The sequence below is a fragment of the Babylonia areolata genome, chromosome 9, assembly GCF_041734735.1.
Source record: "Babylonia areolata isolate BAREFJ2019XMU chromosome 9, ASM4173473v1, whole genome shotgun sequence".
Lineage (NCBI taxonomy): Eukaryota > Metazoa > Mollusca > Gastropoda > Neogastropoda > Buccinidae > Babylonia > Babylonia areolata.
Genome location: NC_134884.1, coordinates 61,129 through 79,142, shown reverse-complemented (window position 1 = coordinate 79,142; position 18,014 = coordinate 61,129). Strand labels below are relative to the sequence as shown.

The following is an 18,014-nucleotide window of genomic DNA, read 5'->3' as shown; positions in this document are numbered from 1 at the left end:
TGACCTTCAGAGTTCAGATGTTTTTGCCGCAGGTTATTGTAAAGGACACAATTGTTTATAAAATGGTTTTCATCTTCGATCACATTACAACGTTTACATGCGTAATTTGAATTACATTTGAATGTTCTTCTAAAAAATGATCCATTTATTGGGAGCAAACCAAGCCATAATTTTACCAAACAGTCCCTGAAACACTTTTTATCCACATAGTCAAAATATTGCTCACACTGAAAACCAGTTTTAAACAGTCTGTAGTTATGATATATATCTTTAGACATTACTGACTCGTCCCACTCCTGCATAAATATATCTTTCATTCTTTGCTTAAATAATGACAAAAATGTTTGCTCACAACCAACGCCTTGTTGCAACCAGACATATCCAAACCCAAGTCTGAATAAAGTATTTTTTACTAAAGACACCCAGCATTTTTTTCCCCTTTCGTCTAAGTTAAACAACATCAAATATGCCTGTCTGGGTAATCGGTGCACATTCATATTCAGCAACCTTAACCAGTACTTAATACACCTTGTTGCACTATTTATATACAGTGGCTAACGTCCTAATTCACCGTATGCAAACTTGTTTGGTACTCTAAGTGTTATGTTCAAAAAACGTTTACATGCAAAGGAATGAACCTTCTCAATATTATCAAGTCTGTTAAGACCCCACATCTCAGAAGCGTACGAAAGAATGGGTTGTACCTGAGCATCATATATTTTGAAAAAACATCCTTTGGAAATATCATTCAGCTTCGTTATATATTTTATACAGTCAATGCATGCATGTTTGCCTTTTGCTGCTAAAATCCTTACTCCTTTGTTTATACTCATTTTTGATGTAAAAACAAACCCTAGATAATTATATTCATTCACTACTTCTAGAGCATTTCCATCGAGATTCCACTTTTCATATCTTCCCCAAAAGCCACCTTTTCGAAAAACCATCACTTTAGTCTTGGGTTTAGAAAACAAGAGAGAAACAAGGGATACAGACATGGCGTTTTGGGAACAGACAGAAACAAGGGATACAGACATGGGGTTTGGGGAACAGACCGAGAAACCAGGGATACAGACATGGGGTTTGGGGAACAGATAGACAGAGAAACAAGGGATACAGACATGGGGTTTGGGGAACAGAGACAGAGAAACAAGGGATACAGACATGGGGTTTGGGGAACAGAGAGACAGAGAAACAAGGGGATACAGACATGGGGTTTGGGGAACAGAGAGAAACAAGGGGATACAGACATGGGGTTTGGGGAACAGAGAGACAGAGAAACAAGGGGATACAGACATGGGGTTTGGGGAACAGAGAGAAACAAGGGGATACAGACATGGGGTTTGGAGAACAGAGAGAGAAACAAGGGATACAGACATGGGGTTTGGGGAACAGAGAGAAACAAGGGGATACAGACATGGGGTTTGGGGAACAGAGACAGAAACAAGGGATACAGACATGGGGTTTGGGGAACAGAGAGAAACAAGGGGATACAGACATGGGGTTTGGGGAACAGAGACAGAAACAAGGGATACAGACATGGGGTTTGGAGAACAGAGAGAGAAACAAGGGATACAGACATGGGGTTTGGGAAACAGAGACAGAAACAAGGGATACAGACATGGGGTTTGGAGAACAGAGAGAGAAACAAGGGATACAGACATGGGGTTTGGGGAACAGAGAGACAGAGAAACAAGGGATACAGACATGGGGTTTGGGGAACAGAGACAGAAACAAGGGATACAGACATGGGGTTTGGAGAACAGAGAAACAAGGGATACAGACATGGGGTTTGGGGAACAGAGAGACAGATAAACAAGGGATACAGACATGGGGTTTGAGGGACAGAGAGAGAAATAAGGGATACAGACATGGGGTTTGAGGAACAGAGAGACAGAGAAACAAGGGATACAGACATGGGGTTTGGGGAACAGAGAGACAGAGAAATAAGGGATACAGACATGGGGTTTGAGGAACAGAGAGAAACAAGGGATACAGCCATGGGGTTTGAGGGACAGAGAGAAACAAGGGATACAGCCATGGGGTTTGAGGGACAGAGAGAAACAAGGGATACAGACATGGGGTTTGGGAAACAGACAGAGAAACATGGGATACAGACACGGGGTTTGGGGAACAGAGAGACAGAGAAACAAGGGATACAGACATGGGGTTTGGGAAACAGACAGAGAAACATGGGATACAGACATGGGGTTTGGGGAACAGAGAGACAGAGAAACATGGGATACAGACATGGGGTTTGGGGAACAGAGAGAAACAAGGGATACAGACATGGGGTTTCGGGAACAGAGACAGAGAAACAAGGGATACAGACATGGGGTTTGGGGAACAGAGAGAAACAAGGGATACAGACATGGGGTTTGGGGAACAGAGAGAAACAAGGGATACAGACATGGGGTTTGGGGAACAGAGACAGAAACAAGGGGATACAGACATGGGGTTTGGAGAACAGAGAGAAACAAGGGATACAGACATGGGGTTTGGGGAACAGAGACAGAGAAACAAGGGATACAGACATGGGGTTTGGGGAACAGAGAGACAGAGAAACAAGGGATACAGACATGGGGTTTGGGGAACAGAGAGACAGAGAAACAAGGGATACAGACATGGGGTTTGGGGAACAGAGAGAGAAACAAGGGATACAGACATGGGATTTGGGGAACAGACATAGAAACAAGGGATACAGACATTGGGCTTGTGGAACAGACAGAGAAGTAAGGGATACAGACTTCGGGTTTGGGGAATAGAGAGAAGCAAGGGATACAGACACAGGGTGTGGGGAACAGAGAGAAACAAAGAATACAGACACAGGGTTTGGGGAACAGAGAGAAACAAAGAATACAGACACAGGATTTGGGGAACAGAGAGAAACAAAGAATACAGACACAAGATTTGGAGAACAGAGAGAAACAAGGAATACAGACACGGTGTGGGGAACAGAGAGAAACAAAGAATACAGACACAGGGTTTGGGGAACAGAGAGAAACAAAGAATACAGACACAGGGTTTGGGGAACAGAGAGAAACAAAGAATACAGACACAGGATTTGGGGAACAGAGAGAAACAAAGAATACAGACACACGGTGTGGGGAACAGAGAGAAACAAAGAAAACAGACACACGGTGTGGGGAACAGAGAGAAACAAAGAATACAGACACAGGGTGTGGGGAACAGAGAGAAACAAGGAATACAGACACAGGGTGTAGGGAACAGAGAGAAACAAAGAACACAGACACACGGTGTGGGGAACAGAGAGAAACAAAGAACACAGACACACGGTGTGGGGAACAGAGAGAAACAAGGAATACAGACACAGTGTGTAGGGAACAGAGAGAAACAAAGAACACAGACACACGGTGTGGGGAACAGAGAGAAACAAGGAATACAGACACAGTGTGTAGGGAACAGAGAGAAACAAAGAATACAGACACAGGATTTGGGGAACAGAGAGAAACAAGGAATACAGACACAGGGTGTGGAGAACAGAGAGAAACAAGGAATACAGACACAGGGTGTGGAGAACAGAGAGAAACAAAGAATACAGACACAGGGTGTGGAGAACAGAGAGAAACAAGGAATACAGACACAGGGTGTGGAGAACAGAGAGAAACAAAGAATACAGACACAGGGTGTGGAGAACAGAGAGAAACAAGGAATACAGACACGGTGTGGGGAACAGAGAGAAACAAGGAATACAGACACAGGATTTGGAGAACGGAGAGAAACAAGGAATACAGACACAGGGTTTGGGGAACAGAGAGAAACCAGGAATACAGACGCAGTGTGTGGGGAACAGACAGAGAAAGAACAGGAACAGACCAAGGGGGACAGGACAAGTTATTTGAACACAAACCCAGCATTTTGGTTTACCTGTGTAAACAAAGTTAGACTATGTAATAACCCGGTTTAGGTTGTCCATCTGTCTGTCTGCATGAGAGAGAGAGAGAGAGAGAGAGAGAGAGAGAGAGAGGGAGAGAGAGAGAGAGAGAGAGTGTGTGTGTGTGTGTGTGCAAAATAGTTTTCTCTGTGAACATCAAATTTTCTGTTAGAATAGGGGAAAAAAAAAAAAAAAAAAAAAAAAAAAAATTCACACATTCCAATTATTGGGATGCAAATCTTCCAGATGAAGCCTGATTTTTAGATCATGAAAATTAGATTTCATTCACCTCCAGAGCAGTGACATTTTCTTTGTATGTAATGTGTGTGTGTGTGTGTGTGTGTGTGTGATGTGAATATGGTTAGTGTGTATGTGTAACAGCACAGACAGTGTGTGTGTGTGTGTGTGTGTGTGTGTGTGTGTAAAGATGTTGGTATATGTAGATGTGTAACAGTGCGGACAATGTGTGTGGGAATGTGTGTGTGTGTGAAGGATGTGGGTATGTGTAGATGTGTAACAGTGCTGACAGTGTGTGTGTGTATGTTTGAAGAATGTGGATATGTGTAGATGTGTGACAGTGCAGACAATATGTGTGTGTGCAGGAATCTGAACACAATTCGGGCAATTACCAGGGAGCATGGGCACACCGTGGATCGCTATGGCATCATGGCACACAGGTAACAGCATACTGTGGTCACTATGGCATCATGGCACACAGGTAACAGCATACTGTGGTCACTATGGCATCATGACACACAGGTAACAGCATACTGTGGTCACTATGGCATCATGGCACACAGGTAACAGCATACTGTGGGTCACTATGGCATCATGACACACAGGTAACAGCATACTGTGGTCACTATGGCATCATAACACACAGGTAACAGCATACTGTGGTCACTATGGCATCATGACACACAGGTAACAGCATACTGTGGGTCACTATGGCATCATGACACACAGGTAACAGCATACTGTGGGTCACTATGGCATCATGACACACAGGTAACAGCATACTGTGGTCACTATGGCATCATGACACACAGGTAACAGCATAATGTGGTCACTATGGCATCATGGCACACAGGTAACAGCATACTGTGGTCACTATGGCATCATGGCACACAGGTAACAGCATACTGTGGGTCACTATGGCATCATGACACATAGGTAACAGCATACTGTGGGTCACTATGGCATCATGACACACAGGTAACAGCATAATGTGGGTCACTATGGCATCATGACACATAGGTAACAGCATACTGTGGTCACTATGGCATCATAACACACAGGTAACAGCATACCATGGATCGCTATGGCATCATGACACACAGGTAACAGCATACTGTGGGTCACTATGGCATCATGACACACAGGTAACAGCATACTGTGGTCACTATGGCATCATGACACACAGGTAACAGCATACTGTGGGTCACTATGGCATCATGACACACAGGTAACAGCATACTGTGGTCACTATGGCATCATGACACAGGTAACAGCATACCACGGATCGCTATGGCATCGTGGCACACAGGTAACAGCAGACTGTGGTCACTATGGCATCATGACACACAGGTAACAGCATACTGTGGTCACTATGGCATCATGACACACAGGTAACAGCATACCATGGATCGCTATGGCATCATGACACACAGGTAACAGCATACTGTGGTCACTATGGCATCATGACACAGGTAACAGCATACCACGGATCGCTATGGCATCATGGCACACAGGTAACAGCAGACTGTGGTCACTATGGCATCATGGCATACAGGTAACAGCATACTGTGGTCACTATGGCATCATAACACACAGGTAACAGCATACTGTGGCATGGTGCACAGGTAACAGCATTAGCTGGATCACTTTGACATCATGGCACACAGGTAACAAGGCTTCAGTCAAGCACACAAGCACATGCCTACATGCATATTGGACATTAGTAATTCAGATGAGGAAATAAACTTAGGACCCGTGTGTAGCAAGCGGTTACCACATATTGTGTATGCCTCGCAGAGTTTCAGTTTCAGTTTCACTTTCTCAAGGAGGCGTCACTGCGTTCGGACAAATCCATACACGCTACACCACATCTGTTGAGCAGATGCCTGACCAGCAGCATAACCCAACGCGCTTAGTCAGGCCTTGAGTGCATGCTTACATATTTGTGTACCTATGAAGGGGATTTCATTTTACGTAACTTCGCCAGAGGACAACACTCTCGTTGCCATGGGTTCTTTTTCAGTGCGCCAAGTGCGTGCTGCACACGGGACCTCGGTTTATCGTCTCATCCGAAAGACTAGACGCTCAGTTTGATTTTCCAGTCAAACTTAGGAGAAAGGGCGAGAGCGGGATTCGAACCCACACCCTCACGGACTCTCTGTATTGGCAGCTGAGCGTCTTAACCATTCTGCCACCTTCCTCCTCGCAGAGGACCTGGGCTTCATGCTCCTGACTTTGTGCACCTGGCTTCTGGCTTCTTGCTTCTGACTTCTTGCTCCTGGCTTCTTGCTTTTGACTTCTTGCTTCTGACTTCTTGCTTCTGACTTCTTGCTTCTGACTTCTTGCTTCTGACTTCTTGCTTCTGGCTTCTTGCTTCTGACTTCTTGATCCTGCCTTCTTGATCCTGACTTCTTGCTCCTGCCTTCTTGATCCTGCCTTCTTGATCCTGCCTTCTTGATCCTGACTTCTTGCTCCTGCCTTCTTGATCCTGCCTTCTTGATCCTGCCTTCTTGCTTCTGACTTCTTGCTCCTGACTTCTTCTGGCTTCTTGCTCCTGACTTCTTGCTCCTGACTTCTTGCTCCTGGCTTCTTGCTCCTGACTTCTTGCTCCTGACTTCTTGCTCCTGGCTTCTGGCTCCTGACTTCTTCTGGCTTCTTGCTCCTGGCTGCCAACTGAAGTGAAGCATTGTCATGGAAGACCAATTCCCCATAGTTCAGCAGGAACGTCTGTTTGTGTGTAAATATTATGTCTCTCAAAAACTAACTTGATCCTAAAATCTGTGTTTGGCAAAATAGCAGACATGGCCATTGTTGGCAAATAACACAGGACACACACACACACACACACACACACACACACATGAATATAGATGGATAGATAGATATCTGATGTATTTATTATCAGCATTGTTTGTTTACAACAGTGCCATCACAGGCGTATATATCAACACCCAGTCAAGGGGCATTGTAGGCCGGGTACGTGGCTGGGTGGATCGCCGGCTGTTTGACTACCATGTGCTTCGGGAGAATGTGACGTATGGTGTGACCACCTGGTTGGTTCGGACCTATATACGCTTGTTGAGCTGGCTGGGACGAGGACCAGGTGTGGCTGAGTTTGACCAAGCTCTACAAACTGCAGAAAAGAAGTGAGAGTCCTTTCTTGTGCCATTCATAGTGGTGTGTGGTCATGGTTGTGTTCTTTTTGGAGTGTGGGAGAATGATCTGACTTGGTATTGTTCTGTGGAGGTAATGTATATATCACCTTTTTGTTGGCAAACGTTTCAACAATTTGTCGCTTAGAGATGATAAACTATTCTTGTATCCTGTATTGCATTGTATTGTATTGTTTTTACTTTCTTGTCACAACAGATTTCTCTGAGATTGCAAACTGCTCTCCCTTGGGAGAATGTGTGGTCACAGTGCAGCGCCACCTGCTTCTTTCTGTGTGCAGGTGTATTGGGTTTATTATCAAAGTGGAGTTTTATACAAAACTTTGCCAGGGACAACCCTTTTGTTACCATGGGTTCTCTTACATGTGCTGAATGCAAGCTGCCTACAGGAATCAGTTTTTATGTCTCATCCAAATGACTTGTAACCAGACCACTACTCAAGGTCTTGTGGAAGGGGAGACAATTCAAGGAGTGTAGAATTTGATCCTGCAACCTCAGATTCTCTTGCTTCCTAGGCAGACGTGTTTCCACTGGGCCACCACTCCACCCCTCCTGTTTCATGTGAAATTCATTTTGAATCACTGATTCTGTCATGGTGTTAGTCCTGTCTCTAAAGTCATGGTGTTAGTCCTGTCTCTAAAACCTCTCCTGTTTCAATTGAAATTTATTTTTGAATCACTACTCTTTCCTGGTGTTAGTCCTGTCTCAAAAACCATATCCAGTCTCTGTGGCATCAGGTCTACTGTTTCTCAAGAACACCTGTTACATGCCCATAGCATTCTTAGTATTTTACTAACTTTAAAACACTCTCAATGCTGCAAAGTTGATATGGTTTGACTGATTCATTTCTGGTTTCCTGTTTACAGGTTTGACACAATGTGAAAATGTAAATGGTCATCATGAAGAAACACCCCACAATGTGACAGTGTAAAAAGTCATCAGGAAGAAACCCTACAATGTGACAGTGTAAATGGTCATCAGGAAGAAACATCCCACAGTGTGACAGTGTAAATGGTCATCAGGAAGAAACCCTACAATGTGACAGTGTAAATGGTCATCAGGAAGAAACCCTACAATGTGACAGTGTAAGTGGTCATCAGGAAGAAACCCTACAATGTGACAGTGTAAATGGTCATCAGGAAGAAACCCTACAATGTGACAGTGTAAGTGGTCATCAGGAAGAAACCCTACAATGTGACAGTGTAAATGGTCATCAGGAAGAAACCCTACTGTGTGACAGTGTAAAAAGTCATCAGGAAGAAACACCCTACAATGTGACAATGTAAATGGTCATCAGGAAGAAACACCCCACAATGTGACAGTGTAAATGGTCATCAGGAAGAGAGTAACACCCCACAATGTGACAATGTAAATGGTCATCAGGAAGAGAGAAACATCCTACAATGTGACAGTGTGAATGGTCATCAGGAAGAGAGAAACATCCTACAATGTGACAGTGTAAATGGTCATCAGGAAGAGAGAAACATCCCACAATGTGACAGTGTAAATGGTCATCAGGAAGAAACACCCCACAATGTGACAGTGTAAATGGTCATCAGGAAGAAACACCCCACAATGTGACAGTGTAAATGGTCATCAGGAAGAAACACCCCACAATGTGACAGTGTAAATGGTCATCAGGAAGAAACATCCCACAGTGTGACAGTGTAAATGGTCATCAGGAAGAGACACCCCACAATGTGACAGTGTAAATGGTCATCAGGAAGAGACACCCCACAATGTGACAGTGTAAATGGTCATCAGGAAGAAACACCCCACAATGTGACAGTGTAAATGGTCATCAGGAAGAGACACCCCACAATGTGACAGTGTAAATGGTCATCAGGAAGAGACACCCACAATGTGACAGTGTAAATGGTCATCAGGAAGAAACATCCCACAGTGTGACAGTGTAAATGGTCATCAGGAAGAGACACCCCACAATGTGACAGTTTAAATGGTCATCAGGAAGAGACACCCCACAATGTGACAGTGCAAATGGTCATCAGGAAGAAACACCCCACAATGTGACAGTGTAAATGGTCATCAGGAAGAGACACCCCACAATGTGACAGTGTAAATGGTCATCAGGAAGAAACACCCCACAATGTGACAGTGTAAATGGTCATCAGGAAGAGAGAAACATCCTACAATGTAACAGTGTAAATGGTCATCAGGAAGAGACACCCCACAATGTGACAGTGTAAATGGTCATCAGGAAGAGAGTAACACCCTACAATGTGAAAGTGTGAAAAGTCATCAGGAAGAGAGAAACATCCCACAGTGTGACAGTGTAAATGGTGGTCAGGAAGAAACGCCCTTCAGTGTCTGTCTTGCTGTCCTCTCTACCTGTCCTGTTTCCTGTCTTGCTGTCCTCTCTACCTGTCCTGTTTCCTGTCTTGCTGTCCTCTCTACCTGTCCTGTTTCCTGTCTTGCTGTCCTCTCTACCTGTCCTGTTTCCTGTCTTGCTGTCCTCTCTACCTGTCCTGTTTCCTTTCTGTCCTCTCTACCTGTCCTGTTTCCTTTCTGTCCTCTCTACCTGTCCTGTTTCCTGTGTTTCTGTCCTCTCTACCTGTCCTGTTTCCTTTCTGTCCTCTCTACCTGTCCTGTTTCCTGTCTTGCTGTCCTCTCTACCTGTCCTGTTTCCTGTCTTGCTGTCCTCTCTACCTGTCCTGTTTCCTGTCTTGCTGTCCTCTCTACCTGTCCTGTTTCCTGTCTTGCTGTCCTCTCTACCTGTCCTGTTTCCTGTCTTGCTGTCCTCTCTGGCTGTCCTGTTTCCTGTCTTGCTGTCCTCTCTACCTGTCCTGTTTCCTGTCTTGCTGTCCTCTCTACCTGTCCTGTTTCCTGTGTTTCTGTCCTCTCTACCTGTCCTGTTTCCTGTCTTGCTGTCCTCTCTGCCTGTCCTGTTTCCTGTCTTGCTGTCCTCTCTACCTGTCCTGTTTCCTGTCTTGCTGTCCTCTCTGGCTGTCCTGTTTCCTGTCTTGCTGTCCTCTCTACCTGTCCTGTTTCCTGTCTTGCTGTCCTCTCTGGCTGTCCTGTTTCCTGTCTTGCTGTCCTCTCTGGCTGTCCTGTTTCCTGTCTTGCTGTCCTCTCTACCTGTCCTGTTTCCTTCTTGCTGTCCTCTCTACCTGTCCTGTTTCCTGTCTTGCTGTCCTCTCTGGCTGTCCTGTTTCCTGTCTTGCTGTCCTCTCTACCTGTCCTGTTTCCTGTCTTGCTGTCCTCTCTGGCTGTCCTGTTTCCTGTCTTGCTGTCCTCTCTACCTGTCCTGTTTCCTGTCTTGCTGTCCTCTCTGGCTGTCCTGTTTCCTGTCTTGCTGTCCTCTCTACCTGTCCTGTTTCCTGTCTTGCTGTCCTCTCTGGCTGTCCTGTTTCCTGTCTTGCTGTCCTCTCTACCTGTCCTGTTTCCTGTCTTGCTGTCCTCTCTACCTGTCCTGTTTCCTGTGTTTCTGTCCTCTCTACCTGTCCTGTTTCCTGTCTTTCTGTCCTCTCTGCCTGTCCTGTTTCCTGTCTTGCTGTCCTCTCTACCTGTCCTGTTTCCTGTCTTGCTGTCCTCTCTACCTGTCCTGTTTCCTGTCTTGCTGTCCTCTCTACCTGTCCTGTTTCCTGTCTTGCTGTCCTCTCTGGCTGTCCTGTTTCCTGTCTTGCTGTCCTCTCTACCTGTCCTGTTTCCTTCTTGCTGTCCTCTCTACCTGTCCTGTTTCCTGTCTTGCTGTCCTCTCTGCCTGTCCTGTTTCCTGTCTTGCTGTCCTCTCTACCTGTCCTGTTTCCTGTCTTGTTGTCCTCTCTGGCTGTCCTGTTTCCTGTCTTGCTGTCCTCTCTGCCTGTCCTGTTTCCTGTCTTGCTGTCCTCTCTGGCTGTCCTGTTTCCTGTCTTGCTGTCCTCTCTGTCTGTCCTGTTTCCTGTCTTGCTGTCCTCTCTACCTGTCCTGTTTCCTGTCTTGCTGTCCTCTCTGCCTGTCCTGTTTCCTGTCTTGCTGTCCTCTCTACCTGTCCTGTTTCCTGTCTTGCTGTCCTCTCTGCCTGTCCTGTTTCCTGTGTTTCTGTCCTCTCTGGCTGTCCTGTTTCCTGTCTTGTTGTCCTCTCTACCTGTCCTGTTTCCTGTCTTGGGCTTACATAATTACAGATACATTTATCATCAAGATAAAGGAAAAACACTGCTTGGGCTTACATTATTACAGATACATTTATCATCAAGATAAAGGAAAAACACTGCTTGGGCTTACATAATTACAGATACAATTATCATCAAGATGAAGGAAAAAGATTGCTAGGGTTTACATAATTACAGATACATTTATCATCAAGATAAAGGAAAAACACTGCTTGGGCTTACATAATTACAGATACATTAATCATCAAGATAAAGGAAAAAGATTGCTAGGGTTTACATAATTACAGGTACATTAATCATCAAGATAAAGGAAAAAGATTGCTAGGGTTTACATAATTACAGGTGAATTAATCATCAAGATAAAGGAAAAAGATTGCTAGGGTTTACATAATTACAGGTGAATTAATCATCAAGATAAAGGAAAAGGACTGCAAGGGTTTACAAAATTACAGATACATTAATCATCAAAATAAAGGAAAAACATTGCTAGGGTTTACGTAATTACAGATACATTAATATATATATATATATATATATATATATATATATATATATATATATATATATATATATTAATCATCAAGACACAGGATAAAGATTGGAAGTGTTAACATAATTACAGATATATTATTCATCACGATAAATGTTAAAGATTGGAAGTGTTTACATTACTGCAGATATATTAATCATCAGGATAAATATTGGAGGGGTATCATAATTACAGATACATTAATCATGAAGGTAAAGGGAAAAAAGTACAAGGGTTTACATAATTACAGATATATTAATTTTTGTATCTGCTCTTCTTATTCTTGTACATGTTTTAATGTTTTACAAACACTGGATTTTGTTGTATTTTTAATGTTATTTGATTGTATACAACATTTTCTGTTGGTTGTTTTTTTTTTTATTCTTGTATTTGTTTTAGTGTTTTACAAACACTGGATTTTGTTGTAGTTTTAATGCTTTACAAACACTGTTTATATCTTTTATATGTAATCTTCACTGAGACTGTCTTCAGGTTTACCTGTTATGTTTTCTGTTGGGGATTTTTTTATGCATCCTACATTATTCGGTTGTTTATATGTAAGCTTCACTGGGACCGTCTTCAGGTTTACACATTACGTTTTCTTTTGCTGGATTTTTTTATGCATCCTACACTATTTGGTTGTTTATTGGTCTGTGAGTTGTTGTGATGCCTTTTCTGAGTGTTTTTAGGATGATCTGGTTAGTTACATCTTCATATTTGTTTGCGGTAGTGAGGTTGTTGTGATGCCTTTTATGAGTGTTTTTAGGATGATCTGCTTAATCATCTCTTCATAGTTTTTTGCAGTAGGAGTACTTCCAAGATCATTGACCATTTTTGGTGTATTTGTTTCAGTTTCTGATGATTTAGATGCTTATTTTATGATTGTTTCAATTTCTGATGATTTAGATGCTTGATTGTTTCAATTTCTGATGATTTAAATGCATGATTGTTTCAGTTTCTGATGATTTAGATGCTTATTTTATGATTGTTTCAATTTCTGATGATTTAAATGCATGATTGTTTCAATTTCTGATGATTTAGATGCTTATTTTATGATTGTTTCAATTTCTGATGATTTAAATGCATGATTGTTTCAATTTCTGATGATTTAGATGCTTATTTTATGATTGTTTCAATTTCTGATGATTTAAATGCATGATTGTTTCAGTTTCTGATGATTTAGATGCTTATTTTATGATTGTTTCAATTTCTGATGATTTAAATGCATGATTGTTTCAATTTCTGATGATTTAGATGCTTATTTTATGATTGTTTCAATTTCTGATGATTTAGATGCTTATTTTATGATTGTTTCAATTTCTGATGATTTAAATGCATGATTGTTTCAGTTTCTGATGATTTAGATGCTTATTTTATGATTGTTTCAATTTCTGATGATTTATAATGATTGTTTCAGTTTCTGATGATTTAGATGCTTATTTTATGATTGTTTCAATTTCTGATGATTTAAATGCATGATTGTTTCAATTTCTGATGATTTAGATGCTTATTTCATGATTGTTTCAATTTCTGATGATTTAGATGCTTATTTCAGTCAGTGTTTATTCCCACCTATATATTTCCTCCTCCTTCCCCAACAACCCCACCCCACCCACCCCAGACACACACACACACACGCTCATGCACACACACACACACACACACACACACACACACACACACACACTCATGCACATATACACACGTCGGGAAGTATCTGGACATTTTGCTTCACTGGCTCACGTGTGTGTTGTCTGTGTGTATGTCTGTCTATTTATCTTTTTTTCTGTCTGTTTGTCTGTTTATTTATTTATCTATTTATGTATCTTAACTTTCATTTTATTTTCCCCAAATGCCTGACTAAGCATGATGGGTTACATTGCTGTTCAGGCATCTACTTAGTAGATGTGGTATAGCGTATAACATTGTGGTGCCTGTTCTGATTCAACTTACTGAGGACACCACCTACTAAGCCCCCTACTAACGACAATAATGGCTTAGTCACAGAGCCAGACTGAGTGAGCATCCCTCCCAGGGTGGAGACCGCCACCATGTCCCTCCAACAACAGCCCTCCATGAATCTGGCGACACTGAAGACATTGACAGGACTCACCCCAAGCGTAGAAGTGGAGGGGCATCGAAACTGTGGTCACCATGAGAGCAGGGCATGAAAGGCTACAGAGACTTTTGAGACTGTTTTTTTTTTTTTTATATTGATGATGATGAAGGATTAGGAGGAGGATGACGATGATGATGTTGCTATGGAGGTTCATTTTGGTTTGGGACTACCTGACAAGGCTGCACTCTACGCTTCCTGTCATAATGATATCCCAGTGTTAACCAGGCCCAAGAGATACAGACACTTGCAGTGCTGGTCAGGTAATTAGAGCAACACACCCAAAGATGCATCCTTGAAGTGGATGACACTTGACTGTGTGGTCCCAGTCTCCCCATTTAAGCCCACAGCACACTCAATTCTGGGTAGGAGCCGGCCATGGGCTGAAAAACCCACATCCTCTGGGATTCAAATCCGCGTCCTCCCAGTCGTCAGTCCGCGACGCTAACCACTTTGCCATGGTGGCTGGTTCCATTCTTTCTATTTATGATGACAATCATATTGACAATGCACTTCTCAGAAGGGTACAAAAAATGTAAAGAAGTCAAAAAATATTTCCACAGTCATATTACAATTGCTTTTTTTTTTTGCTTTTTTTTTTTTTTTTTTTTTTTTTTACAAAATATAGCACTTTTGTCTGACATAATGATGCATTGATAAGTAGCAGTCATTTTGTCATTTTTAGTTCAACAAGAAACTTCTTCAGTTTGGAAGTTATGTTGATGCACACATTTGCTATAAGCAGCAAAATCAGGCCATGGAATTGGACATCAATCCAACTATACTCTGGGAAATAATTTTTATGAATGTATCTCACTCATCCAAAACACTAACTCATTGCACCACAAATATGCCTTTCTGGAAACTCAAGTCCATCATTCATAAAATGTTTGAAAATGCCCCTGCTTAAGGTTTTGTGATCCAAACAATTTGACTGACGCAGTGATAGCCATACTGATTTAGGCTGAAAGCACCTGCTAAAGGTCTTGTGATCTAAACAGTTTGGCTCACAACCATCCTGATTTAGGCTCACAAAACACCATCCTGATGTAGGCTCACAAAACACCATCCTGATGTAGGCTCACAAAACACCATCCTGATTTAGGCTCACAAAACACCATCCTGATTTAGGCTCACAAAACACCATCCTGATTTAGGCTGCATATGTGTGTTAACAGCAGTGTCCAGAGCAAACCAGCATGTTTGTATAGATCTGCAAAAGTTTTCTTTGACGATGAGCATGTAAATGATTTGGATCAACTTATGCAGTTTACACATTGTTTAACTGTAGAAATTCAGTTCACAATATGAAAGAAAATAACCCTAAAATAGGAGATGATAGAAAATTGGTTTTTGTGTCAAGTTGTTTTGATTTATTATGGAAACTGGAAAGCTGTAATGAAGACATGGGAAGTTTGAAACTGTCATCTTCATCTAAATATGGTAGAAGACATCAATCCACTAATACTGATTTTGATGAAAATTTTGATTTGTCCAGAATAAATATTGTTTATATTAGCCTGGAAAATCTCTTTTGCAGTTTGTTATAATGCAGTTCAGTCTGAACTGAACTGAACTGGAAAATCTCTTTTGTAGTTTGTTATAATGAATTATATTCGTGATGGAGATATGGAAAGATTGAGACTTTGATAAATCAACGTGTGAATACATATGTTTTTGAACACACAAGCCTGTATGTGTGCGAATGTTTGTGTGTGTGTACGTGCATGTGTTTGTGTGTGTTCATATGTGTGTGTGTGTATGTGTGTGTGTGTGTGCACACACATGTATGTATGCATATGTGTGGATGGGGGCTTGTATGTAGACATGTATGTTTAAATGTATGTACATATTGTGCTTATGTGTGTGTTTGTGTGTGTGTGTGTGTGTGTGTGTGTGTGTGTGTGTGTGTGTTTGCTAGTCACATTTTGTGTGTAGATGTAACATTGATGTAATATGTTATGTATCAAACTATGTGTTTAGGAAATCACCTACAGCAGATTATCCATTATTATTAATAGTGTTATTTATTATTATTATTATTATTATTATTATTAAATCTGCATTATGAATATAAAACAATACAATGTAGATTGACAAAGACTACTGCTTTACCAAGATGGAATTGTTTGGTTCCCAGCACTGAAACACTTATTTCAGATGGTTAGGCAAAAATCATTATGATTTGGATCTTTTGACATCTCTCTCTCTCTCTCTTTCTTTATACATATATATTCTCCACACTACCAGCGTTTACGGTTTCATTCTTGTAGAATGACACGTGAGCCATGAAGGCTTCACCTGTTTGTTTTATTATTAAAATCTTGACTGTTCACATGGACACCAAAAGGACACTGCTACAAATATACATCAGTAGTTGGGTTTTTTTCTGAGTGACCCAGTCCCACCTGTGGAACTGTCTGATGCCAAAGCCAGGTGGGGTTGGGGTGTGATTGTTGTTAGACGTGATTGATGACCTGTTAGACATCAGTGATGATCCATTTAACATCAGCAATGTCCCGTTAGACATCAGCGATGTCCTGTTAGACATCACTGATGACCTGTTAGACATCAGCAATGACCCATTAGACATCAGCGATGACCGGTTAGACATCAGCGATGTCCTCTTAGTAATCAGCGATGTCCTCTTAGACATCAGCGATGACCTGATAGACATCAGCAATGTCCTCTTAGTAATCAGCGATGTCCTCTTAGACATCACTGGTGACCTGTTAGACATCAGCGATGACCGGTTAGACATCAGCGATGTCCTCTTAGTAATCAGCGATGTCCTCTTAGACATCAGCGATGTCCTCTTAGACATCAGCGATGACCTGTTGCAGCCAGTGATGGAAAGCGGCCATGTTGCTGTAGACTCCTGGGAATCCCTGGACAGCACAGCTGAGGCCATATGACACCACACCCACCTGCACAAATGTCTTGGTCTGTGGGTGCAGGCACACTAGAGGACCACCCGAGTCACCCTGCCAGGAAACAGATTGATCAGAAAGTCAGCAAGCATTCAGGTTATTTCCTAGTCAGTTCATCCACCAGTCAACCTGTAATCACATTCACTTCAAGCTTATTTTACAGTGTTACCAAATAATTGTGTAATTGAGTTAGTGAAGTCTGGAACATCCAGTAATTTGCTGCCTGTAAATAAACAGCATTTCAATAATTGACCGGATACTCAGAAATGAAATAATCTGTTCCACAAGTGATGTTGCTGATGAGTTAACTAGTTGTTCTTGTGCCTTCTTTTTGAAGACATCAGTCAAGAATATTACCCAAAATACTATAGAACCCCTCAGACTGTAAAATTACATTTGCTGTTTTTGGATGGGGGTGAGGATTGTAGAGAATATTGTTCAAACTTAAACAATTTATCTGTTCTGTACATGTTTTTTTTCAGTAAGATTTTGTCCATTACTACAGAAACATGACTTGTTCATGTGTATTAGCTTGTTTGAAAGAACGGGCTCTTTTTGCCCATTTTACTATTCTGACATCACTCTGTACAGTGTGTGTAAAAGATGCATGTTTGTAATGTTTCAGTGTTTGTATGGTGTGTTTAAAAGATGTGTGTAATATTTCAATGTCTGTATGGTGTGTGTAAAAGATGTATGTGTATAATGTTTCAATTTTTGTATGGCGTGTGTGTAAAACATGTATGTGTGTCATGTTGCAGTGTTTGTTTGAGGTGTGTAAAATATGTATGCCATGTTCCAATGTTTGTATAGTGTATGTAAAATATATATGTCATGTTTCAATGTTTGTATGGTGTGTGTAAAATATGTATGTCATGTTTCAATGTTTGTATGGTGTGTGTAAAATATGTATGTTCCAATGTTTGTATGGTGTGTGTAAAATATGCATGTTCCAATATTTGTATGTTGCTTGTAAAAGATGTATGTCATGTTTCAATGTTTGTATGGTGTTTAGAACATGTGTGTAATGT

At 41.7% G+C, this 18,014-nt stretch overlaps 2 protein-coding genes across 2 annotated transcripts in view; one reads left to right on the top strand and one right to left on the bottom strand.

Moving 5' to 3' along the window:
- Nucleotides 1-9,236, top strand: part of LOC143285667 (putative aarF domain-containing protein kinase 5) — a 51,963-nt gene extending 42,727 nt beyond the window's left edge. Inside the window, exons 12-14 of the mRNA XM_076593064.1 lie at nucleotides 4,498-4,572; nucleotides 7,057-7,278; nucleotides 8,169-9,236. Coding sequence (XP_076449179.1) covers nucleotides 4,498-4,572; nucleotides 7,057-7,278; nucleotides 8,169-8,184 — 313 coding nt within the window. The 3' untranslated portion in view covers nucleotides 8,185-9,236. The remainder of the gene's footprint in view (nucleotides 1-4,497; nucleotides 4,573-7,056; nucleotides 7,279-8,168) is intronic.
- A 7,113-nt stretch (nucleotides 9,237-16,349) lies between these two features.
- Nucleotides 16,350-18,014, bottom strand: part of LOC143285967 (serine protease 55-like) — a 59,747-nt gene continuing 58,082 nt past the window's right edge. Inside the window, exons 11-12 of the mRNA XM_076593416.1 lie at nucleotides 16,891-17,040; nucleotides 16,350-16,722 (exon numbers count right to left, since the gene is read on the bottom strand). Coding sequence (XP_076449531.1) covers nucleotides 16,705-16,722; nucleotides 16,891-17,040 — 168 coding nt within the window. The 3' untranslated portion in view covers nucleotides 16,350-16,704. The remainder of the gene's footprint in view (nucleotides 16,723-16,890; nucleotides 17,041-18,014) is intronic.